This window comes from Drosophila erecta, unplaced genomic scaffold (assembly GCF_003286155.1).
Source record: "Drosophila erecta strain 14021-0224.00,06,07 unplaced genomic scaffold, DereRS2 tig00000219-arrow-pilon, whole genome shotgun sequence".
NCBI classification, from domain to species: Eukaryota; Metazoa; Arthropoda; class Insecta; order Diptera; family Drosophilidae; genus Drosophila; species Drosophila erecta.
The window spans coordinates 828671-856487 of NW_020825213.1; the positions used below are offsets into that span (position 1 = coordinate 828671).

Here is a 27817-nt window from a genome sequence, read left to right on the forward strand (position 1 = left end):
TATCTGGCAGTTGAGAATTGCGATTTATGTTCCAACCATGATGTATGAAGATTTAAAGGCAAGCTTTCATTCCAATCGAGCTTGTCTTTATGCAACAACTGCATGAATATTTTGAGTTTTGTAACTATGGGAGATATTAATCCAAGAGGATCATAAAATTTAGCGATGGTTGACAGGATGGATCTTTTTGTTGCTTTTTCGACAGCGAGATCTGTTGAGAAATTAAAGATCAAATGATCGCGACTTGGGTCCCAAAAAAGACCAAGAGTTTTTGTAATGTCAGTTCCGTCGTGAAACTGAAGCAGCTTTTCTAAATCCTCTTCAGATTCGCCTTCGAGAGCGGCAGCTTCATTGGAATACCATTTTCTTATTGGGAAGTGACCACGTCGTAACAGCTCTTTGACCTGCATCCGAATTTGCGTTACTTCTTCAACAGAATCGCCTCCCGAAATTAACTCATCTACATAAAAGTCTCGGCGAATGATATTTGCTGCAAGTGGTAGATCAGCCTCCTCGTCCTGAGCTAATTGCTGCATAGCTCGAATTGCTAAGAAAGCAGCCGGCTTAGTTCCGTAGGTCACCGTATCCAAAGTGTATACCTTGACCTCGTCATCAGGATTGTCGCGCCACAAAATGCACTGCAGATATTGATCAGGATGTGTCATGCGGACACAACGGTACATCTTGCAAATATCGCCACACAAGGCAATCCTGAAAAATCGGAATCGAAGTAACGTGGTGAATAGCTTGGGTTGAATTGATGGTCCAGCCAAAAGAAGATCATTCAATGATTGGTTTGTGGTTGATTTTGCTGACCCATCAAATACAACACGCAATTTTGTTGTTGTACTATCCGTTTTGCGAACGCAGTGATGTGGCAAATAGAATTGAGGCAAAGTAGACTGCTTGTTAGAAAGCGACATGTGTTTCAAATCGAGGTATTCCTTAAGAAAGGCTGAGTATTGCAACTTTAAATCCAAGTCTTTAGCAAATTTGTTTTCGAGAGACTTAAGACGGCGTAATGCACGCTCATAAGAGTCTCCAAGAGAGTTCAAAGGAAATTTAGCTGGCAAACGAACTGAGTATTGTCCAGAGCTGAGTCGAGAATATCCCTTTTGAAATAGCTGCTCACACAGCAAATCATCGTCCGATGTGGAAGATGCAGATCCAACGCAATGATCTATCTCCCAAAATCTTTTCAAAATGTTAGGTAAATCTTCAACTTCTGGAGAATGGGATGCTTCTAAGTTTGATACAGCCAATGCTGAAAGGCTTCTTGATAAGGGAACAACAATACCACCTACGATCCAACCGAGTCGTTTCTTTTGAAGATAGGGCACATTTTCTGCAATTTTAATTTGGCCCGCGCAAAGTAATCCATAATATAGACCACCTCCAATTAAAAGGTCTATTCGTTGGCTTTTATTAAAAAGTGGATCCGCAAGATGAATGTTCAGAGGAATATTCCAATCAGAAGATTTAATGTCAAAATGCGGATGATAGCCGGTGATTGTGTTTTGTACGGCAGCAGTAAGCGATGTGTGATACGATGAATCACGAGATTTAAGCTCAACGTCGATTGAACTATTTAATGAGAGAGAAGTTTCTCCAACTCCCGAAATCCGTATGCCAGTTCGATGGGATTTCAGCCGAAGTTGGTTGGCGAGGCGAGTGGTGATTAAATTTAGTTGAGCTGCATTATCTAATAGAACTCGACAAGGAACAAAAACTCCAGAGCGATTTTTGAGATAAACTACAGCTGTGGCTAGCATCACGTATTCGGCCTGATTTTCATTTTTGGGCTTAGGTGATGCAATCGATGTAGATTTAGATACAAGAATAGAAGATGAATTGGGCTGAGAATCAAGAGGAGATTGCCTAACGATAGTGCTGGTGCTCAAATCCATGTGAAGCAATGAGTGGTGTTTGGATTGGCAATGCTTGCAATGCCCAGACTTGCACTGTTGTAAGCTGTGCCCTTTATGAAGGCAGTTTAGGCAAAGATGAAGACGCTTTGCCTCCTTGTAACGCATCGTTGGAATCAAATTCAAGAATTTAGGGCAGTTAAACAAATTATGGTCTTTGGCGTTGCACAATGGGCAAGAGGGGCCAGACGAAGAGATGAGGTCATTTCGATACGGTTTTAATTTTCCCACCTGAGCGCTGGATGTTTGGGTTACCACAGCGTTTTCCAAATTTTCCATCATTCGGCATCTCTTCTCTAAAAACGTTGACATCTCGGTCCATTTCGGAAGCTTGTACGTTGGCAAAGACTCTTCCCATTTTTCGCGTGTAGCTGGATCCAATTTTGATGCGATGAGATGAATCAGCATTCCATCAGCAATTTCCTGCGATGATGATATTGTGCTCAAAGCCCGTAAATGTGAATTAATTTTGTCGCTCAATTCACGTAGACTGCTTGCAGAACCTCTCTCAACACCTTTGAACCCAAAAATTGACCGTACGTGTGCCTGAAAGTGTAATAATTTGTTATCAAAACGTTTCAATAATAAATCCCATGCGATATCATAATTTTCACTTGTCAGCTCCAGGGATCGTATAGTGTCCAACGCAGCGCCATCTAAGCAAGATCTTAGATGCTGAAATTTCTCCACTTTGCTCAGATCCTCGAGTTTTCCAACTGCGTTCTTGAACATGGAGTAAAAATCTGGCCAATCCATGTAAGAACCGGAGAAACGCGGTAATTTGAATTCAGGGAGTCGAGAGCTGCTAGCTGAACACCGAAAAGTACTTTGATCCTCGATCACATTTCGAATTACCGTGGAATTAGCAATTAAGGATTTTTGTAAGCGATTGAGTTCACGATTTAATTTTGATCTGACACTGCAATAGACTTGGTTAAATTCGGTTCGCGCGTCAGAAGTCAACTCCAATAAGTCGAGCTTCTCTAGAGTGGTCTGAGATGCGTCAAAGTCTGATTGCATTCGAGCAGAAATTTCAATGCGCACCTCAAGATCCGACTCATCAAAATTATTTAGCTCTTCTTGAGTTAAAAAGTTGTTTAAAGCCACGATTTGCCGAAATATTGAAGACGATTTAGCCTTATAAAAATCAATGTCGCTTGATGCCACAGTAGGGTTAGGAGATCCCGTAATCTCCGAATTCATTTTTATAATTTTTCGAAAAGTCTAAAAACTGTACAAAATGTATATAAGGTCCGAATGTATATACTCTTAAAGGTTAGTGAACCTTTGAAACAGTTATTTGGTCACTTCGCAATATCACGCGATAGAAAAGAACGAAAATATATGTGTTTGTATGTATATGTATGTATGTATAATATATACCGAAAGCGCGGCACTTGAAACTAGCTGTATGGTATGTAAACCAAGCATATGTGATCCACTATGCACTTCTCAAAATTTTGTATTTAACTTTTGAAACACGTGTACAAAAGAATTTTTTTTAAAAATGTTTGAGCTTTTTGTTCGTTTAGAGCCTTTACACCGAATATGTACAAAGCGTTTTTTAATAATTATTAAAAACGATATTTTAATAATTAACCGAACCGAAAATTAGTGGTGTATCACGTCGGGGTCACCAATGTTACGAGGACTGACTGGTTTGACAGCCCTTTTTAATAATTAATATCAAATTAGTACAAACGATATTGTATAATTCTTATTTAATTTATTAACGATTTGGTTTATTATACATACAGCGTTGGTTAAGTGCGCTTAGAATGTAAGTGTCGCGAGAGACAGATTAGAACAAACGAAGAACGACTTACGACTGACTTGAAGAGTCCAAAGCAAAAGCGTAAGAAGCTGAGCATGCGCAAAAGCTCGTTAAAGAAGAAAGCGATAATAACATAGTGAGATAATTGAAAGCTAATATGTGCAAGAAGTGACCGATTACAGTGGGCAAGAAAGATTATTTGAAAATGTGATTTACGTTGAAGTTTAAATTGGCAAAAGTATAAATGTTTTAGAGAAATTAAATAGATCGCTAGTTCTGCTCCCGACAAGTAAGAATAATAAATAAATTAGTGAAGACAAAAAAAAAAAAAAGAAATCAAATAAGATACGTACAAACTTAGATCTGTAAAACAACAAATAAAAATAAAAAGAAATTAAATAAATAAAAAAAATAAAATAAAATAAAATAAAACAAAAAATAACAATATTATATAAACTTGAAAAGAACAACAAGAACAGCAACAAAATGACAGAACCCAGAGTTGTGCCACCGGTTACCGGAGAAGAACGCCAACAGCAGATCCTATTTGGGCATGTCAAGCGCAGCACCAGCGGAGACGTTGCAGCCAACGACATCAACACCTGGCCCCAGCTAAGACGACAACTGGTACTCAACTATAAACCCCAGACCCCTAACCACATTCTTTTGAATGAGTTTCGGAGGACCCCATTAGAAGGCAGTGTACGAGCATTCCTGGAGGAAGCAGAAAACCGCAGACAAACACTTACCAGTAAGCTTGAAAAATAACAAAATGCTGAAGAAAAACTTTATATTTAAGATTAATAACATCCAGTATTGAATCCCGTATTGAAAAATTGCCTACACATATTCATTTAAGAATAAATAACCGCAATATACCAGATTTATAAACACTTATAAACATTTTACAAGAAAAAGGAATGTATGAACATGAATGTACAAGCTCTTCTATTCAAAAACAAAATTCTTTTGATAAGCCACAAAAATCCTAAATTCACAATATTTATCAGACTAGCAATAATACCAGAAGATATCCAACACCTTTCCAACTTATAATTCACCAGTGCCATATCAAGCTCCACAAGGTTATCAAACACCATCAACTCATAATCCACCTTTTCGTCATCCTAATCCAAACAATGTATTTCAACCAAGCCAACATGCAAACAAGGGTTTTCAACCAAACCAACGTGTAAACTTTACACCTCGACCAATTTCTAATACCCATCGAAACAATTCATTCGATCAGAATAGGTTCAGACAACAACACCAATATCAAAAGCACCAAAAAGCACAAAACTCAGGTTTCTATGTACCCAATCAACCAATAAAGCGATTAAGACCAGCTGATAGTGGACAGACTGGGATGAGTATTGACGAATTATTGTACCAAGAGGAAGCTTTCTATCAGTGTCCCATATGACTATTTTTACTATCCAGCTTACGACCATTTGGAATATTATCCAGAATATCAGCATCAAACTGAAAACAACAAAAATTCAGAAACAACACAACAGCCACAGCAGATTAATACAGACGAGACAAGCAATGACAACAAAGAACACAATGTTGAACAGGCCGAAAATTTTCAGCCACAAGCCAATATATAACAATTAAATACAAGGAAAATAATTTAAAATGCCTTATTGATACCGGATCAACAGTTAACATGACATCCAAAATCATATTTGACTTACCAATCCAGAATACTAATATTCTTATTCATACCAGCAAAGGATCGCTCATTATCAGCAAAAGTGTGACTGTACCTTCAAAGATTTTGTTCCCAACAGCAAACGAATTTTTACTGCATCCCTTTTCCGAGAATTACGATCTCTCTTTGGAAGAAAACTTTTAGCAGAAGCAAAAGCAACAATAAGTTACCGCGATCAAGAGGTAACTCTTTACAACAGCATATACAAATTAGAAGAAGAAATAGCAGCACATTAACAGAGTCATTTTCAAAATGTAAATATGATACATGACACCCGTGCTCAGACAACCAGAAAAAATTTCACCCATATTAGAATCAGACTTATACAGATTGGAACATTTAAATAACGAAGAAAAAGCCAAATACAAGATATAATAAATCAGGGTATTTACGTACCAGTAACTCACCTTACAATTGTCCTATCTTGGTGGTTCCAAAAAACAAAGATGCATCAGGCAAACAGAAATTTAGAATTGTAATAGACTACCGAAAATTAAACGAAATAACAGTAGGAGACAGACACCCAATCCCAAACATGGACGATATTTTAGGAAAGCTAGGCAGATTTAATTAATTCACAACTATAGTCCTCGCAAAAGGTTTTCACTAGTTTTCGAAAAACTAGCAAAGGCCAACCTTAAATTACAGCTTGAGTAGTGTGACTTTCTCAAGCATGAAACCACATATTTAGGACATGTTCTAACATCAGACGGAATAAAACCAAACCCTGATAAGATTAGAGCTATTCAGAAATATCCAATTCCCACTAAACCAAATGAAATAAAAGCTTTTCTCGGACTGACAGGATACTACCGATCATTCCAAACTTTGCAGACATAGCAAAACCCATGACTAAATGTTTAAAAAATAACATGAAATAACGTACTATTTCCCCAATAGCCAACTACTTATCCAACATATAATAAATGAATGCAATATCTGCAATTTAGCAAAGACAGAGCACCGTAACACAGATATGCCAATGAAAACCACACCCAGACCAGAACAATTCTGCGAAAAATTTATCATAGGCAAACATTACGTTAGTTGCATGGACATTTATTCGAAATTTGCCACATTAGAAGAAATAAAAACAAAGGACTGGTTGGAATGCAAAAATGCACTTATGCGTATATTCAACCAGCTGGGCAAGCCAAAAATACTAAAAGCAGACAGAGCTGCGCATTTTTCAGTTTGGCCCTAAAGCGATGGCTGGAGAGTGAGGAAATTGAATTGCAGCTTAGAACAACAAAAACTGGTGTAGCGGACATAGAGAGACTGCATAAAACACTTAATAAAAAAATTCGCATAATCAAAACATCCGACGACGACGAAATCAAATTAAGCAAAATAGAAAAAATAAACAAAACAAGACCAAGCACCACTGGACCACTGGACAGACCCCTGCACACATATTTCTCTACGCTGAACAACCAATATTAGACACCTAACAAAACAAAGAAAATAAAATAACCAGTGACAGAATGGTATACGAAGTCGACACGAGATACAGAAAAGGCCACTACAGAAAGGCAAATTAGAAAATTCATTTAAGCCAACCAAAAATGTGGAGCAAACGGACTCCGACCATTACAAAATCTATAACAGAAATAGAGTTACTCACTACTACAAAACAAAATTAAAAAACGAAAGAAAAATAATTTAATTTCAATTCCACAGGTGCTTGGAACTTGATGACATTTTTGCTTATGCTGATCACAACAGTTCATGGACAGCAAATTCAAATTAATAATATTGACACCAACCACGGCTATCTTCTTTTTTCTGATAAACCAGTCCAGATACCATCCTCCTTTGAACATTCTCGAATGTTCTTGTAGTCTCTTTATAAATCGACAAAGCTTGATCATTTATTCTTAGCAAGTTATTTATTACATTCGTGATCATAATGTTCATAATATACATATAAATGAAAAATTTAATTAAATAACTAATCTAATTCATAATTAAAACATCTAAATTTTAAATAAAAATGGGTAAAACTTTAACAAAAATGTTTAATTATTTCGTATGATCTCTACAAAGACGTTCCAGATATTGTCTGTTGTGGTGGTGTTTTAGGTCGTATCATCATTTTTGATTTTTTTAATGTATAGTCCCATCCTCTCCAACGAAACCATACTATTCCTTGCCGGGCAGTTAGATCTTGGGGATCATGAAGATAAAGACCATTTAGACCCCGTCCACAGGACTTCCACCACCAGCCACCCTAAAAAGCACACAAAATTGTGTTATTTTCAAATAATAAAATCAGCTCAACACAAAAAAATAAACAGAAAATAGGTTAATAGTGATAAAAACATCTTAAAGTGATCTTATTGCATTAAGTTGATCGTTTTTGGTAAGCTCGAAAAACAATACGTAAGATTCTTGTCAACATTTGACTATGAAGTAATAATTTTGTAAGGCATGAAGAGGGCTTTCAAGTCGCGGAAGTCTGTCGCAACGCTATATAACCTAAAAATCGGATGGTCCATGGTGAGAGCTCGGCCCTACACTATGAAACCTTTGTCTTTAAAAAAGTGTATATAGCTTTATAGTTCCCCAACGTTCCCTGCGTTCTTACTGAACGACAGACGGACTTTATTGGATCGGAATAGATTTATTCTACTTGTTGCATACTTTTTAAGGATTCGAGTATATGCTTTTACTCAACGAGAAAGGAGCTTAATAAGAAAGGAAACTAACTACGCTTATGTAATTTGATGACGCTAGGGAGAAGTTGGAAAATGTATTATATGTAAAAATTGGTCAAATGATATAATTAAACATCTGAAAATTATTCAAAATTGTGGGCTTGCCAATTTTGGTCGGTTATAGTGCTCGGGTAGAGCGGGTAGAACGATGGCCAAAAGGACGTTATGGCAGGAGTTCCGATGTATGAAGTGTGGAAGATGGTTTTATTTCTTTTCAGATTCCAGGGGGCAATTTCTAACACGGTGGATATGGGAAGTGGTAAGTCATTTTTCACCAAATGGCTTGCTGCTCTGTTTTCTATTATAGTTGCAGGCCACTCGTTTCTGTTTTTTTTTGTATTCCTTCAAGGTTAAGCGGCTATTTTGCCGGTATTCCATTTATTTTAAAGTGTTCTGTAGTACTTATTGTGTATCAAAGGAAGCTTTCTATCAGCAGTGTGTCCCATATGACTATTTTTACTATCCAACTTACGACCATTCGGAATATTATCCAGAATATCAGCATCAAACTGAAAACAACAAAAATTCAGAAACAACACAACAGCCACAGCAGATAAATACAGACGAGACAAGCAATGACAACCAAGAACCCAATGTTAAACAGGCCGAAAATTTTCAGCCAATATATAACAATTAAATACAAAGAAAATAATTTGAAATGCCTTATTGATACCGGATCAACAGTTAACATGACATCCAAAAACATATTTGACTTACCAATCCAGAATACTAATATTCGTATTCATACCAGCAACGGATCGCTCATTATCAGCAAAAGTATAACTGTACCTTCAAAGATTTTGCTCCCAACAGCAAACGAATTTTTACTGCATCCCTTTTCCGAGAATTACGATCTCTTATTAGGAAGAAAACCTTTAGCAGAAGCAAAAGCAACAATAAGTTACCGCGATCAAGAGGTAACTCTTTACAACAACATATCATTCATTCATTCAGTCATTTTCAAAATGTAAATATGATACATGACACCCGTGCTCAACCAGAAAAAATTTCACCCATATTAGAATCAGACTTATACAGATTGGAACATTTAAATAACGAAGAAAAACAAAGATTGTGTGCACTCTTGCAGCAATATCGTGAAGGTGACAAGTTGACATTTACTAATCAAACCAAACATACCATCAAACAAAGCATAATCTACCCATTTATTCTAAATTATACAGTTACCCACAGGCTTATGAACAAGAGGTCGAAAGCCAAATTCAGGATATGCTAAATCAGGGTACCAGTAACTCACCTTACAATAGTCCTATCTGGGTGGTTCCAAAAAACAAATATGCATCAGGAAAACATAAATTTAGAATTGTAATAGACTACCGAAAATTAAACGAAATAACAGTAGGAGACAAACACCCAATCCCAAACATGGACGATATTTTAGGAAAGCTAGGCCAGATCGAAATGGACCCAGAATCAGTTTCAAAGACAGCCTTTTCCACCAAGCACGGTTATTATGAATATTTGCGCATGCCATTCAGATTAAAAAACGCACCATCCACCTTTCAACGGTGCATGAATGACATTTTACGACCACTCTTAAATAAACACTGCCTTGTGTACCTGGACAACATAATTGTATTCTCGACATCCCTTGATGAGCACCTACAATCGCTCAGACTAGTTTTCGAAAAACTAGCAAAGGCCAACCTTAAATTACAGCTTGACAAGTGTGAGTTCCTCAAGCATGAAACCACATATTTAGGACATGTTCTAACATCAGACGGAATAAAACCAAGCCCTGAAAAGATTAAAGCAATTCAGAAATATCCAATTCCCACTAAGCCAAATGAAATAAAAGCTTTTCTCGGACTGACAGGATACTACCGATCATTCCAAACTTTGCAGATATAGCAAAGACGCAAGTGATGTCGCTTTGGGAGCAGTACTCTCACAAGAGGGACACCCATTTAGTTACATTAGCCGAACGCTTAATGAACACGAGGTCAATTACAGCGTAATTGAGAAAGAACTCTTGGCAATTGTATGGGCGACAAAGCCGACACTACCTACTTGGACGACACTTTGAAATATCCACTGACCATCAACCACTAAGCAACCACAATATGACCAGGGAAAAAGCCGAACAATATTTGATTGAACATTTTTGCGATAAAAAGAGTGCGTTGTATGCTGACAGTGACGCTGATTTCGGGATCATTCAAGCCGCACATAAACAGACTATAAACACTAAATATACCAGAATCTTGCGAAGCATAATTTTACTAAAAAACATAACCACTTATGCAGAATTCAAAGAATTGATCTTAAGCACTCGCGAAAAACTTCTACACCCTGGAATACAGAAAACTGCAAAGCTTTTCGGTGAAACGTAATATTTCTCCAATAGCCAACTACTTATCCAACATATAATAAATGAATGCAATATCTGCAATTTAGCAAAGACAGAGCACCGTAACACAGATATGCCAATGAAAACCACACCCAGACCAGAACAATTCTGCGAAAAATTCATTATAGGCAAACATTACGTTAGTTGCATGGACATTTATTCGAAATTTGCCTCATTAGAAGAAATAAAAACAAAGGACTGGTTGGAATGCAAAAATGCACTTATGCGTATATTCAACCAGCTGGGTAAGCCAAAAAGACTAAAAGCCCTGAAGGGATGGCTGGAGAGTGAGGAAATTGAATTGCAGCTTAGAACAACAAAAACTGGTGTAGCGGACATAGAGAGACTGCATAAAACACTTAATAAAAAAATTCGCATAATCAAAACATCCGACGACGACGAAATCAAATTAAGCAAAATAGAAAAAATAAACAAAACGAGACCAAGCACCACTGGACAGACCCCTGCACACATATTTCTCTACGCTGAACAACCAATATTAGACACCTAACAAAACAAAGAAAATAAAATAACCAGTGACAGAATGGTATACGAAGTCGACACGAGATACAGAAAAGGCCACTACAGAAAGGCAAATTAGAAAATTCATTTAAGCCAACCAAAAATGTGGAGCAAACGGACTCCGACCATTACAAAATCAATAACAGAAATAGAGTTACTCACTACTACAAAACAAAATTAAAAAACGAAAGAAAAATAATTTAATTTCAATTCCACAGGTGCCTGGAACTTGATGACATTTTTGCTTATGCTGATCACAACAGTTCATGGACAGCAAATTCAAATTAATAATATTGACACCAACCACGGCTATCTTCTTTTTTCTGATAAACCAGTCCAGATACCATCCTCCTTTGAAAATTATTGTTGTAAAATCAACTTAACCGAAATAGACATCGTAGCTGACTATTTTGAACAAAGGTTGCGTACCGACTATCATGCACCCCAAATCAAATTTTTGTACAAAAGAGAACTAACTGGAATAACCCTGCAACATAGAAATAAACATGGACTTATTAACATTGTGGGCTCAGCTTTTAAATACCTATTTGGCACACTTAATGAAAATGATCGAGCAGAAATACAGAAAAAACTTGACATACACTCCCATGACACAGTGAAGTTACATGAACTTAATGACGCTATACGATTGATAAACGAGGGAATGCAGACGATACAGAAATACGAAAATGACAACAACATCGTTAACACCCTTTTATACGAACTTATGCAGTTTACAAAATACATAGAGGAAATGGAAATGCAGCTTTCCAGCTCGGACTGTTTAACCTCAAATTACTAAACTACGACAAGCTTGAGAATGTAAGCAGCCAAAATATTTTTGTAACATTAAAACATCCACTTGGATCAATTACAATGATAAAAAATTATTAATTATATCCCACATGCCAATTAACTTTTCATTAATAAACACAATCAAAATAATCCCTTACCTAGACTCTAACGGCTATCAGCTAGAATACAAAGACACAAAAGAAAATAAAGTTTATCATTATAACATTATCATTAAACATTTAAAACCAATTTGTAATTTTGAGTCAGCTCACACAGATGAAATAATAAAATACATAGAACCAAACACTATTATAACCTAGAATTAAACCCAAACAAGTCTCAAACAAAATTTGCCAAAATCCAATTAATAATATAAAAATAGAAAAAAACAAAATGATAAGAATGACTCAATGTAAAATATAAATCAATAGGATGATTTTAAGTGAACATCTCTTAAAACCAGAAATAGATTTGACCCTATTATACACACCATTTACCATAAAAACTGTAAAACACAACGACATTGATGAAATGATTTCACAAAACAATATTATACTTTACATATTATTGACTATTGTCATCATTACACTTATTTTATTGTACTTATATTTAAGATACGTATCGTTTAACCAATTAATGATGTTGTACGCAAAATTAGAATTAAGGAAAAATCAAAATCAAAAGAGACCACAACATATAGAAATGGAAGAAGCTCTATTACCCTTACTATATGCATCACTCCCAGCCCAAGTATAGGCTTATCTTTCAAGGAAGGGTAGTGACGTATTTGCGCCACCCAAATCGGCCAATTTCATTAATTCCATGAACAATAAAGCACTTAATTGGTTCCCGTACAGGATGCCATCTGCTCAGTATGCGTTTTGATAAACAAATTCTTTGGCAACGATAAACAAATTCTTTGGCAACGGCACTTAGCCATTCATGTAAACAAATCCCAAAGCCTTACCTAAGCAGTTTTGCCTGCTCTCCCTGAGGCTTCTCCTCAACTTAAGAATCCAAGAGCAATGCTCTCCCTACGCATCCAAGAGCAAAACTCTCCCAAAATACACTAACATATTTCTTAAGCACAGAGGCTTCTCCTTAATTTCACTAACATTTAATTTTCAATCTTAAGCTGAGCATCAAACAATAAAGAACAAAAATCGGTCACGATACTTTAATTGTCTTTTTATTTGGAAAACACTTTGATTTCAGCATTGGACTAAGTTGTATACGAAACGGTTCACTTAATAGATTCAAGGCAATTTGTTGTAGCCTTGTATTTGTAACTATATAGATTAATCTTTTTAATCGATACAAAAAAACTTTTTACTGTTTGCCTTACCTCCTAATACCTACTTATTACAGTAGACTAATGTTAATTAATTTTCCTTCCCTAACTAACCGTAATACAATGCTTGGAACAGTCTTTATTTGTAATCTGATTCGTGGTGAAGTTAACAGTCCCAACTTGATTAGTCGGCTATACTTCTCTGTTCCAATCTGAAAAAAATTCATATTTCACGTCTATTATGGAGTTAGTTTCCTCCTTGCTTGACGGTTCGTATTATTAAACATCTTAAGATTTTGTAAAATATTTGCGAAATATTTGGAATAAGCTTCTTGAGCCTTTACGGGTCTAACGGTATTATGGTATCGGTGTCTTTCTCTAAATTAAAGAGAGATTCAGATATTTGTATTCTAAGTATACTTGCAAAGTAAAAGATTCGAGAAACATATGCTCCCAAAATTGTCACGCCCACACTTTTAAAAAATGTGTTTAAAATGATTAATTTCTGAAAATGTTAAGGTTTTTTTTTTTAATTTTTTTGCCCATTTCTATCGATATGCCATCTCGTTCTCACTCCCACTAGCTAAATAACAGGTATCTGATAGTTAAGAAACTCAGGGGTATGCTAACTATCTGAGGGCTGAGTTCGTTTTTAAGAATGGGTTGCATGTTAAATGTTTTAAGTGGGTTTTTGGATAGCGAAATAATACTTGTATCATCCGGTGTGGCATCATTACAAAACGGTTCAGTTCGGTAAAGTTTTCGCGAATAAAAGTGTTAAACTTTCACAGTGAAAAACCATAGAGCGGCCTAGAAATTATTGATTTTCAGTCAACAATTTTCCTGAACTTCACGTGTTTAGTAAGAGCGCTCTCTTGCGAGAGAGGAGTTAGCCCCATTTTGGGGGGATTCTCTCACCAAACAGGTGATTGGTTGGAAACTTGGGTAGAGACCATACCCAAGTCTCGGGACCATTTCTTGATTCTTGGTGGCGCCACTCTGCCAATATGTGAAGTTAGTGAACTCTATAGCAAGTTGCATGTGTCAGTCATCACACGGTTGCTGGAGTTAACGCAAGGAGAACCCATAATCGGGGTATGGTGTCCTTAAAAACCAAGATCGTCGCGTACGGTAATATCTTTTATTTATAATATATAAAAAGCGTAAGGAACCATTACATGTGTCGAAGAGCTAGCGCTCGAAAGAGCCACATAAGTCCGATGGAGAGCGACAGCAGCGTGAGTGTCATGAGCGCCATCAATGCCACTAAGAAGTCTGCGCGAGGCAAGAGTAGAAGCCGACTGGCTTCCAAAAACTCGGCGCCGACGCAGGCGAAACTGGTAGCCCTGGCTTCGCATGTTCTGAAGCCCGTGGGAGTGCTTTTGCAGTCTACGGGGCATGAACACTGATGAACGCTTCCTTGCCATCAGCAAAGGTTCCAAAAAACAAAGATGCATCAGGAAAACAGAAATTTAGAATTGTAATAGACTACCGAAAATTAAAAGAAATAACAGTAGGAGACAAACACCCAATCCCAAACATGGACGATATTTTAGGAAAGCTAGGACAGATCGAAATGGACCCAGAATCAGTTTCAAAGACAGCCTTTTCCACCAAGCACGGTTATTATGAATATTTGCGCATGCCATTCAGATTAAAAAACGCACCATCCACCTTTCAACGGTGCATGAATGACATTTTACGACCACTCTTAAATAAACACTGCCTTGTGTACCTGGACAACATAATTGTATTCTCGACATCCCTTGATGAGCACCTACAATCGCTCAGACTAGTTTTCGAAAAACTAGCAAAGGCCAACCTTAAATTACAGCTTGACAAGTGTGAGTTCCTCAAGCATGAAACCACATATTTAGGACATGTTCTAACATCAGACGGAATAAAACCAAGCCCTGAAAAGATTAAAGCAATTCAGAAATATCCAATTCCCACTAAGCCAAATGAAATAAAAGCTTTTCTCGGACTGACAGGATACTACCGATCATTCCAAACTTTGCAGATATAGCAAAGACGCAAGTGATGTCGCTTTGGGAGCAGTACTCTCACAAGAGGGACACCCATTTAGTTACATTAGCCGAACGCTTAATGAACACGAGGTCAATTACAGCGTAATTGAGAAAGAACTCTTGGCAATTGTATGGGCGACAAAGCCGACACTACCTACTTGGACGACACTTTGAAATATCCACTGACCATCAACCACTAAGCAACCACAATATGACCAGGGAAAAAGCCGAACAATATTTGATTGAACATTTTTGCGATAAAAAGAGTGCGTTGTATGCTGACAGTGACGCTGATTTCGGGATCATTCAAGCCGCACATAAACAGACTATAAACACTAAATATACCAGAATCTTGCGAAGCATAATTTTACTAAAAAACATAACCACTTATGCAGAATTCAAAGAATTGATCTTAAGCACTCGCGAAAAACTTCTACACCCTGGAATACAGAAAACTGCAAAGCTTTTCGGTGAAACGTAATATTTCTCCAATAGCCAACTACTTATCCAACATATAATAAATGAATGCAATATCTGCAATTTAGCAAAGACAGAGCACCGTAACACAGATATGCCAATGAAAACCACACCCAGACCAGAACAATTCTGCGAAAAATTCATTATAGGCAAACATTACGTTAGTTGCATGGACATTTATTCGAAATTTGCCTCATTAGAAGAAATAAAAACAAAGGACTGGTTGGAATGCAAAAATGCACTTATGCGTTTATTCAACCAGCTGGGTAAGCCAAAAAGACTAAAAGCCCTGAAGGGATGGCTGGAGAGTGAGGAAATTGAATTGCAGCTTAGAACAACAAAAACTGGTGTAGCGGACATAGAGAGACTGCATAAAACACTTAATAAAAAAATTCGCATAATCAAAACATCCGACGACGACGAAATCAAATTAAGCAAAATAGAAAAAATAAACAAAACAAGACCAAGCACCACTGGACCACTGGACAGACCCCTGCACACATATTTCTCTACGCTGAACAACCAATATTAGACACCTAACAAAACAAAGAAAATAAAATAACCAGTGACAGAATGGTATACGAAGTCGACACGAGATACAGAAAAGGCCACTACAGAAAGGCAAATTAGAAAATTCATTTAAGCCAACCAAAAATGTGGAGCAAACGGACTCCAACCATTACAAAATCAATAACAGAAATAGAGTTACTCACTACTACAAAACAAAATTAAAAAACGAAAGAAAAATAATTTAATTTCAATTCCACAGGTGCCTGGAACTTGATGACATTTTTGCTTATGCTGATCACAACAGTTCATGGACAGCAAATTCAAATTAATAATATTGACACCAACCACGGCTATCTTCTTTTTTCTGATAAACCAGTCCAGATACCATCCTCCTTTGAAAATTATTGTTGTAAAATCAACTTAACCGAAATAGACATCGTAGCTGACTATTTTGAACAAAGGTTGCGTACCGACTATCATGCACCCCAAATCAAATTTTTGTACAAAAGAGAACTAACTGGAATAACCCTGCAACATAGAAATAAACATGGACTTATTAACATTGTGGGCTCAGCTTTTAAATACCTATTTGGCACACTTAATGAAAATGATCGAGCAGAAATACAGAAAAAACTTGACATACACTCCCATGACACAGTGAAGTTACATGAACTTAATGACGCTATACGATTGATAAACGAGGGAATGCAGACGATACAAAAATACGAAAATGACGACAACATCGTTAACACCCTTTTATACGAACTTATGCAATTTACAAAATACATAGAGGAAATGGAAATGCAGCTTTCCAGCTCGGACTGTTTAACCCCAAATTACTAAACTACGACAAGCTTGAGAATGTAAGCAGCCAAAATTTTTTTGTAACATTAAAACATCCACTTGGATCAATTACAATGATAAAAAATTATTAATTATATCCCACATGCCAATTAACTTTTTATTAATAAACACAATCAAAATAATCCCTTACCCAGACTCTAACGGCTATCAGCTAGAATACACAGACACAAAAGAAAATAAAGTTTATCATTATAACATTATCGTTAAACATTTAAAACCAATTTGTAATTTTGAGTCAGCTCACACAGATGAAATAATAAAATACATAGAACCAAACACTATTATAACCTAGAATTAAACCCAAACAAGTCTCAAACAAAATTTGCCAAAATAGAAAAAAACAAAATGATAAGAATGACTCAATGTAAAATATAAATCAATAGGATGATTTTAAGTGAACATCTCTTAAAACCAGAAATAGATTTGACCCTATTATACACACCATTTACCATAACAAAAATAAAAACTGTAAAACACAACGACATTGATGAAATGATTTCACAAAACAATATTATACTTTACATATTATTGACTATTGTCATCATTACACTTATTTTATTGTACTTATATTTAAGATACGTATCGTTTAACCAATTAATGATGTTGTACGCAAAATTAGAATTAAGGAAAAATCAAAATCAAAAGAGACCACAACATATAGAAATGGAAGAAGCTCTATTACCCTTACTATATGCATCACTCCCAGCCCAAGTATAGGCTTATCTTTCAAGGAAGGGTAGTGACGTATTTGCGCCACCCAAATCGGCCAATTTCATTAATTCCATGAACAATAAAGCACTTAATTGGTTCCCGTACAGGATGCCATCTGCTCAGTATGCGTTTTGATAAACAAATTCTTTGGCAACGATAAACAAATTCTTTGGCAACGGCACTTAGCCATTCATGTAAACAAATCCCAAAGCCTTACCTAAGCAGTTTTGCCTGCTCTCCCTGAGGCTTCTCCTCAACTTAAGAATCCAAGAGCAATGCTCTCCCTACGCATCCAAGAGCAAAACTCTCCCAAAATACACTAACATATTTCTTAAGCACAGAGGCTTCTCCTTAATTTCACTAACATTTAATTTTCAATCTTAAGCTGAGCATCAAACAATAAAGAACAAAAATCGGTCACGATACTTTAATTGTCTTTTTATTTGGAAAACACTTTGATTTCAGCATTGGACTAAGTTGTATACGAAACGGTTCACTTAATAGATTCAAGGCAATTTGTTGTAGCCTTGTATTTGTAACTATATAGATTAATCTTTTTAATCGATACAAAAAAACTTTTTACTGTTTGCCTTACCTCCTAATACCTACTTATTACAGTAGACTAATGTTAATTAATTTTCCTTCCCTAACTAACCGTAATACAATGCTTGGAACAGTCTTTATTTGTAATCTGATTCGTGGTGAAGTTAACAGTCCCAACTTGATTAGTCGGCTATACTTCTCTGTTCCAATCTGAAAAAAATTCATATTTCACGTCTATTATGGAGTTAGTTTCCTCCTTGCTTGACGGTTCGTATTATTAAACATCTTAAGATTTTGTAAAATATTTGCGAAATATTTGGAATAAGCTTCTTGAGCCCTTACGGGTCTAACGGTATTATGGTATCGGTGTCTTTCTCTAAATTAAAGAGAGATTCAGATATTTGTATTCTAAGTATACTTGCAAAGTAAAAGATTTGAGAAACATATGCTCCCAAAATTGTCACGCCCACACTTTTAAAAAATGTGTTTAAAATGATTAATTTCTGAAAATGTTAAGGTTTTTTTTTTTCATTTTTTTGCCCATTTCTATCGATATGTCATCTCGTTCTCACTCCCACTAGCTAAATAACAGGTATCTGATAGTTAAGAAACTCAGTGGTATGCTAACTATCTGAGGGCTGAGTTCGTTTTTAAGAATGGGTTGCATGTTAAATGTTTTAAGTGGGTTTTTGGATAGCGAAATAATACTTGTATCATCCGGTGTGGCATCATTACAAAACGGTTCAGTTCGGTAAAGTTTTCGCGAATAAAAGTGTTAAACTTTCACAGTGAAAAACCATAGAGCGGCCTAGAAATTATTGATTTTCAGTCAACAATTTTCCTGAACTTCACGTGTTTAGTAAGAGCGCTCTCTTGCGAGAGAGGCGTTAGCCCCATTTTGGGGGGATTCTCTCACCAAACAGGTGATTGGTTGGAAACTTGGGTAGAGACCATACCCAAGTCTCGGGACCATTTCTTGATTCTTGGTGGCGCCACTCTGCCAATATGTGAAGTTAGTGAACTCTATAGCAAGTTGCATGTGTCAGTCATCACACGGTTGCTGGAGTTAACGCAAGGAGAACCCAAATTCGGGGTATGGTGTCCTTAAAAACCAAGATCGTCGCGTACGGTAATATCTTTTATTTATAATATATAAAAAGCGTAAGGAACCATTACATGTGTCGAAGAGCTAGCGCTCGAAAGAGCCACATAAGTCCGATGGAGAGCGACAGCAGCGTGAGTGTCATGAGCGCCATCAATGCCACTAAGAAGTCTGCGCGAGGCAAGAGTAGAAGCCGACTGGCTTCCAAAAACTCGGCGCCGACGCAGGCGAAACTGGTAGCCCTGGCTTCGCGTGTTCTGAAGCCCGTGCTTTTGCAGTCTATGGGGCATGAACACTGATGAACGCTTCCTTGCCATCAGCCGCTATGACGAGTAATGGGGGTTGATGCTGAGGTGGGAAGAGTTAGAGACTATGCCGACTGCTGGAAATTCGGGCTTCGGCTGCTTCAGTTGCCTCATGTAACACTCATCGCTTCCCTGCGGACCACCAAGGATCGCCAGACGTTGTCAGCGGTGGTGAAGTGCGATGACCCAGCGCTATCGGAGAAGGTGATAGCCGAAAAGGTACGAACAATGGTTGCACCCTCCCTCGAAATCAGGGTGCAGAAGGTGCGTCATCTCAGACGAAGTGGTGGTGCGATCATTCGCACACCCTCAGTCGGAGAACTGCAAAATGTGGTGTCGCTGAAGAGACTTACAGCTTTATACATATGCATTCTACGTTACGGGACTCATAAAAAAATGCCTCTTCTGACGTAAACCTAACCGCAATTAGACTCAATCTCCAAGCCTGGAGGGACGATCGTGTCTGTATATTGTGTACATACCTGGGAAAACTTCATAGTTAAGTATCTTTAGCTTTAACTAAGTCTCTATGAACACAATGATATATGCTATCAGAATAAAATTTCGTTAGCTTGCTACGCAAGTTTCTTGAAATTTGATAGGATATAGTAATCTAGTCTTACTATCTCCTAGATGTTGGATAAAGAAGAGGAAGAAGTAGAAGAGGAGGCAGTGGTCTGGCCAAGTGAAGGAAGCGTAATTCCCACGGGGCCTTTTTCCTTTTGCTTTCTTTGCGCATTGGAGACTCTTCTAATAGCATAAGGCTATTAAACTGGGATTCTAGAACGGTATGCCGTTTGTTCGGCCGCTAAGACCAGAGCACATAGTGTGCACCATTTACAGCCAAGAAGTCATTTTTGGCTGATCAGACTTTATAATAGCATGCCATATGTTTTGGAAGCACACAACATTAGTTTCCATGTTTGTTTGTTTCAACCACTGTACAAAGACACAAAATCAAAACTTGCAAGCGAGCTGGTAAATGTACCTTGACATTTGAGGAGCGCAACACTGTGATCATGGAAGTCGAAGCATTCCTAAATTCCCGACCAATCACATCTATGTCATCCGACACTGTGACCGCCCCTGCAAAAGCGATACAAATGGAAAGCTATGTCGCATAACGTTAAAGAAGGACTGCTAGTACTATTAAAGGAAACCATATTGCCAGTTATGAATTAGCCGGTGGAAAGAAAAGTGAGGACTAATCCTGGCAATGCCGACCACGTATGAGAAATATACGTAAAACTTCATCAGGTATATCTAGGCAACCAGATGCAGCTCAAGGCGCCATAGCTAAAATTTCCCAGTCAGGTTTTTATAAATAAATAATAATTTACATTAATCGGCTTGACCCGACACAAAATAATTTAAGCTGTTTTACGCAATATCCCGAACCGTTACCAATCGAATTACATTGTCGGAATACAGTTCACATGAATTTGACCTTCTCAATTTATTAAACACAGTTTTTCTGCTTCTCTGTGATTATAGCAATTTATACCGCAGTTTACAATTATATCAGTAAATTTCTTATTTTAGAAAGAATAAGTGTTATTCGAGTTAATGGGTCTTTGAATTGTGCACTTTGCAAAACACCGTGTACTGTTGTTGTGGTCTCCAGGAGACCATAGAGTTGTTAAACTACTCATTGATTGTATTCACCGAATAGTCGAATGTTCTTGTAGTCTCTTTATAAGCTTGATCATATATTCTTAGCAAGTTATTTATAACATTCGTGATCGTAATGTTCATAATATACATATAAATGAAAAATTTAATTAAATAACAAATCTAATTCATCTAAATTTTAAATAAAAATGGGTTAAACTTTAACAAAAATGTTTAATTAGTTCGTATGATCTCTACAAAGACGTTCCAGATATTGTCTGTTGTGGTGGTGTTTTAGGTCGAATCATCATTTTTGCCTTTTTCAATGTATAGTCCCACCCTCTCCAACGAAACCATACTATTCCTTGCCGGGCAGTTAGATCTTGGGGATCATGAAGATAAAGACCATTTAGACCCCGTCCACAGGACTTCCACCACCAGCCACTCTAAAAACCACACAAAATTGTGTTATTTTCAAATAATAAAATCAGCTCAACACAAAAAAATAAACAGAAAATAGGTTAATAGTGATAAAAACAACTTAAAGTGCAATAAGATTTAAGTTGATCGTTTTTGGTAAGCTCGAAAAACAATACGTAAGATTCTTGTCAACATTTGACTATGAAGTAATAATTTTGTAAAGCATGAAGAGGGCTTTCAATAAAAGTCGCGGAAGTCTGTTGCAATCAGATGGTCCATGGTGAGATTAAGCAGAGCTCGGCCCTACACTATGAAACCTTTGTCTTTAAAAAAATGTATATAGCTTTATAGTTCCCGAAATCACTGCGTTCTTACTGAACGACAGACGGACTTTATTGGATCGGAATGGATTTCTTCTACCTGTTGCATAATTTTTAAAGAATGGCGTATATGCTTTTACTCAACGAGAAACGAGCTTAATAAGAAAGGAAACTAAGAAACTAACTATGCTTATGTAATTTGACGACGCTATAGAGAAGTTGGAAAATGTATTATATGTAAAAGTTGGTCAAATGATATAATTAAACATCTGAAAATTATTCAAAATTGTGGGCTTGCCCATTTTGGTTGGTTATAGAGCTCGGGTAAAGCGGGTAGAACGATGGCAAAAAGGACGTTATGGTAGGAGTTCCGATGTATGAAGTGTGGAAGATGGTTTTATTCCTTTTCAGATTCCAGGGGGTAATTGCTAAACACGGTGGATATGGGAAGTGGTAAGTAATTTTTCACGAGATGGCTTGCTGCTCCGTTTTCTGTTATAGTTGCAGGCCACTCGTTTCTGTTTTTTTGTATTCCTTCAAGGTTATTTTGCCGGTATTCCATTTATTTTAAAGTGTTCTGTAGTAGCGAATTTGGTCCTATTAGTGAAGACTAATAAAGAGCGATTGTCGTATGTTATTGTCATTGAACTACTGAATATTTTATCTGGAATACAACGTTTAATATAAATTGTAGTCCTTGTTGTCGTTTAAGTTTATACTGTGTTTAATGGTCGTAAAAGCCGTTACCAATTTAGCCGTGCCAAGGTCGACTTTTACAATGGCTTGGTTTTTGTCCAGTACGTTTAATATTGGGCGTTGGACGTATCCTATGCAAGTGGGCGACAATACACTTTGGAGATTACATTCGGGTTTGGTGTACATTTTTAAATTGGTTTACGGAGTCTTAAAAATTTTTAATATACATTATTTTTTGTCTTACGCCGTCTCGTAAATCTTTATGTTTACTCCTCCTATTTTTTAACGGAATATTAGGTTACCTGTAAAATGTTGTACTGGGTGTTTAAAGACAGCCCTGTGAACTCGGTCAAGGAAATATTGTCCTGGGTATTCTATATTGGCAGAATAATTTCTTAAATTCTTTAGTGACACGAATCGAATTTCTATTAGGTAGGAGAAATGCCTGCACGAATTTTAAAAATTTGTCGATGATCCTTAGATTTTGATTGTCATTAGTGGTATAGATGTCTAATGGAATTTTTAGTATCTCTGACAGTTAGTAAGATGGTTTTTGCGTGTGTCTGTAATATTTCACGATAAGACAGATTTCCCAGTAATTGAATGCCCCTGGTATTAGAGGTTTCAACTATAGTATATAGATTAAACTTTTTAATCGGTACAAAAAAACTTTTTACTTTTTGCCTTACGGCGCCTAGATTGGGACGCAAAACTTATATTACCTTCTTATTTCAGTAGAGGAACAATGCTTATTACAATGTTTGGAACACTCTTTATTTGTAATCTGATTCGTGGTGAAGTTGACAGTCCCAACTTGATTAGTCGGCTAAACTTCTCTGTTCCAAGCTAAAAAAAAAATTCTTACTTCACGTCTATTATGGAGTTAGCTTCGTCCTTGCTTGATGGTTCGTATTATTAACATCTTAAGATTTTGTAAAATATTTGGAATAAACTTATTGAATTTATTTACAGATTTCGTCTAATGGTATTATGGTATCGGTGTCTTTGTCTAAATTAATGATTTAGATATTTGTATTTTAAGTATACTTGCAAAGTAAAAGATTCCAGATACATATGCTCCCAAAATTGTCACGCCCACACTTTTAAAAAATGTGTTTAAAATAATTAATTTCTGAAAATGTTAATTTTTTTTTTTCATTTTTTTGCCCATTTTTATCGATATGCCATCTCGTTCTCACTCCCACTAGCTAAATAATATCTGATAGTTGAGAAACTCAGATATGCTAACTATCTGAGGGCTGAGTTCGTTTTTAAAAATGGGTTGCATGTTAAATGCTTTAAGTGGGTTTTTGGATAGCGAAATAATACTTGTATCATCCGGTGTGGCATCATTACAAAACGGTTCAGTTCGGTAAAGGTCTCGCGAATAAAAGTGTTAAGCTTTCACAATGGAAAACCATAGAGCGGCGCAGAATTTATTGATTTTCAGTGGAAAATTTTCCTGAACTCCACGTTTTTAGTGAGAGCGCTCTCTTGCGAGAGAGGCGTTAACCCCTTTTTGGTGGGATTCTCTCACCAAACAGCTGATTGCTTGGAAACTTGGGTAGAGACCATACCCAAGTCTCGGGACCATTTCTTGCTTCTTGGTGGCGCCACTCTGCCAATATGTGAAGTTAGTGAACTCTATAGCAAGTTGCATGTGTCAGTCATCACACGGTTACTGGCAAGGAGAAGCCACAATCGGGGTATGGTATCCTTAAACACCAAGTTCGTCGCGTACGTTAATATCTTTTATTTATAATATTTAAAAAGCGTAAGGAACCATTACATGTTTCGAAGAGCAAGCGCTCGAAAGAGAGTTACCAAGTGGGCTGTTTACTTGACGTGGGTTGACAGATTTTAGTTCTTGGCCGCGCAGCTAAATGAATCATATAACAGCAGCGCGAGTGCCATGAGCGCCATCAATGCCTGCAAGAAGCCTGCGCGAGGCAGGAGTAGAGGCCGACTGGTTTCGCAGACGAAACTGGTTCGCATGTTCTCAAGCCCGTGGGAGTGCTGGATGAGACTTTTTCGTCCCTGGAGGACCCCTAGGCGTCTACATTAGTCGCTGACACTGCTGAACGCAAATTAGGCTTCGGCTTTTCCAGTTACCTTATGTATCACCCATCGCTACCCTGCGGACCACCAAGGATCGCCAGACGTGGTTACCGGTGGTGAGGTGCGATGACCCAGCGATATCGGAGAAGGTGATAGCCGAAAAAGTGCGAACAATGGTTTCAACCTCCCTCGAAATCCGGGTGCACGAGGTGGGTGAGCTCAGACGAAGTCGTGGTTCGATCATCCGCACACATCCCCGCAATAGAGGGAGTGAAACCGCCCAAAACTGCTACGATATTTTTTCATATTTTTATTTAAAAAAAAAAACTTTTTGCCACGTCCACCCCAACGCTTGTCCATACGGAGTTTGGTCTGTGACTCTCATAACCATTATAATTTCTTCCACGCTTACTTTGAAGTTTTGTATTGTTTTTAGGACTCCCTCGAAAATACGCAATCGTTTGATAAAAGCTAACATATCTTTTTGGCGTAAATTGGCTGTCGAGAAACGATACTGGTCGTTGGCATTGCGCCAGTTGCAGCACAGGTATTGCGCAGATGGAGTAAAGAAACTCGTGTACAGAAAACCAGTGAGCAAAACGCAACTCTATGAAGCCCACCGACGACCACTAAAGAACGATACTCGAGGGAGGATCAGCCCAAACCATATTTGCCGATTCACAAGAAGCATGTCGCAGATGCGTTGAACACGGTCATTTGGCAAGAGACTGTCGAAACCAGCGGTAGCTCTTCTGCTAGATGTGCGGCTGAGTATGCGTTAGAAACGTCGAATGCACGGTTTATCAGCCTGAGAAATACCATTGAAAAAACGATGTCGAATTTTAAACCATCTGCAGAAGGCTGGATACAAAAAAGAGCTTGATGTTTGGGTGCCGCATGATTTGACGCAAAAAAACCTTCTGGACCGAATCAACGCCTGCGATATGCTGCTGAAACGGAACGAACTCGACCCATTCTTGAAGCGGATGGTGACTGGCGACGAAAAATGGATCACATACGACAATATCAAGCGAAAACGGTCGCGGCGGGTGAATCGTCCCAAACAGTGGCCAAGCCGGGATTGACGGCCAGGAAGGTTTTGCTGTGTGTTTGGTGGGATTGGAAGGGAATCATCCACTATGAGCTGCTCCCATATGGCCAGATGCTTAATTCTACCATCTACTGCGAACAACTGGACCGCTTGAAGCAGGCGATCGACCAGAAGCGTCCAGAATTGGCCAACAGGAAGGGTGTAGTGTTCCACCAGGACAACGCCAGACCACACACTTCGTTGATGACTCGTCAGAAGCTACGGGAGCTCGGATGGGAGGTTTTATCGCATCCACCATATAGCCCGGACATAGCGCCAAGTGATTACCACCTGTTCCTGTCCATGGCGAATGCCCTTGGTGGTGTAAAGTTGAACTCAAAAGAGGCTTGTGAAAAGTGGCTGTCCAAGTTCTTCGCAAATAAGGAGGGGGGCTTCTACGAGGGAGGTATTATGAAGTTGCCGTCTATATGAAAACAGATTATCGAACAAAACGGCGCATATTTGAACTAAATCCGATCACTGTAACACTTTCTATAAAGCATTGAATAAAGAGCAAAAAAAAAGGAGATATTTGACAACCTATTATATTATGTGTTACTCTGTTAACACTGTTTTTGTAAGCTTGTGGAATGTAGTAATTTAATATTGCAATTTAAAAGTTTGTGATGCGTTATTTCTGTTTTGTTTATGACTTTTATCATTTCGTTGTTAAGTCTGTCCAGTCCAGGTGTATTTCCTCTTATTGTGTCTAGAGCTTCCATTACAAATACATTGGTGTTATTCTAGACAAAAGCTTAACCCTCGGAGTAAATCTAACTTCGGTACAGCAAGCGTTCATATCAATGATTGCAAAATTGTCGTTGCTAATTGCACCAAGAAACAAGCCTTACTTCGAAAATAAAGTTAGAATCTATTAGTGCATATTACCTCCTGGCCTATTCTATGATATTTAAGTGTACGGTTTTTCAGCCAAAACGTACCTGAAAAAATTACGAGATCGTTGCCCAAAATCATTGGTACTTCTTGGTACATGGGGAACAGAGATATTGAACGTTATCTTAAGGTATAGAGACAAAATCATGAAGGTGGCTAAAAAATAGCAGGAGACTAGATTTACACCACAACAGCCTAGCACGGTGACTAGGCAACACGGTACTCCGAATTGCTGATTCCAGGACAGGAATGAGACGAATACTCAATCGTCACCACCCTTAAGAAATGCTAGACCGGGTGTTGACATAACGCGAATGAATAAACTTCCCTTTCATTTTATCTCTCTTAGCCCTAGTACAAGTTAACTCTATGTAATTATTTAAATAACTGTAAGTAATCGCAAAAGTTAAATTTCTTATTAAAATAAGATGCCAAGATGGCAGTATTACGCTTTTCATTTAAAAGAAAAATGGTCGTCAGGCTAGTGTTAACTGACGTATTTGGGGCTGTGCTAACATTTCCTATATTGTTGATTCCACAAATATTTGAACTGGTGGTATAACTAGTAACGTTTCCTGAATCCATAATTAATAATTGATAAGCAACTGATAACTGATAGATAGTGTTACAGTATTCTGCCAGTTTGATTTAGAGTCACTTCATTTTTCACATCGCATATTTCAATGTGCAATGAACTTATGAATGAATGAATAATGAACCAATAATGTTTTGGTTTAATAGAATCTCTCTTTATCTTTTTACATTTGATTTTGATTATTTTGTTTTTTTTTTTATTTTATTGTCTGTCTACCACTTTCTAGCAATATTAAAAACTGTTTTGATTTATTTTCATTTGATTTTTTGTCTTGCTTTTTTTAACGCCCACAAACCACTCATAACTGCCGCCGCACAGTTGAAATTACTGAATTTTATTATTGAATTTTGATGGTTTAACCTTTCTTATTCGCACTCCCACTTGCTGAGTAAAGGGTATTTGATCGGCGGGGAATCGTTCACCTTGTTTTTAATTTGTTTTGGCATTGATCACTTTTCCTCTGGCTTACTCACATGTTTTATTTG

At 37.4% G+C, this 27817-nt stretch overlaps 1 protein-coding gene across 3 annotated transcripts in view; it reads right to left on the reverse strand.

Moving 5' to 3' along the window:
- Positions 1-7415: 7415 nt before the first annotated feature.
- Positions 7416-27817, reverse strand: part of LOC6541715 (angiopoietin-2) — a 93444-nt gene continuing 73042 nt past the window's right edge. The window contains exon 7 of one of the 3 annotated variants that reach the window (XM_026982826.1): positions 7416-7643. In XM_026982826.1, coding sequence (XP_026838627.1) covers positions 7452-7643 — 192 coding nt within the window. In that variant the 3' untranslated portion in view covers positions 7416-7451. Of the gene's footprint in view, positions 7644-21364; positions 21706-27817 lie in introns of those variants that run through there. The other 2 variants (XM_026982825.1, XM_026982827.1) reach the window with 2 other exon arrangements.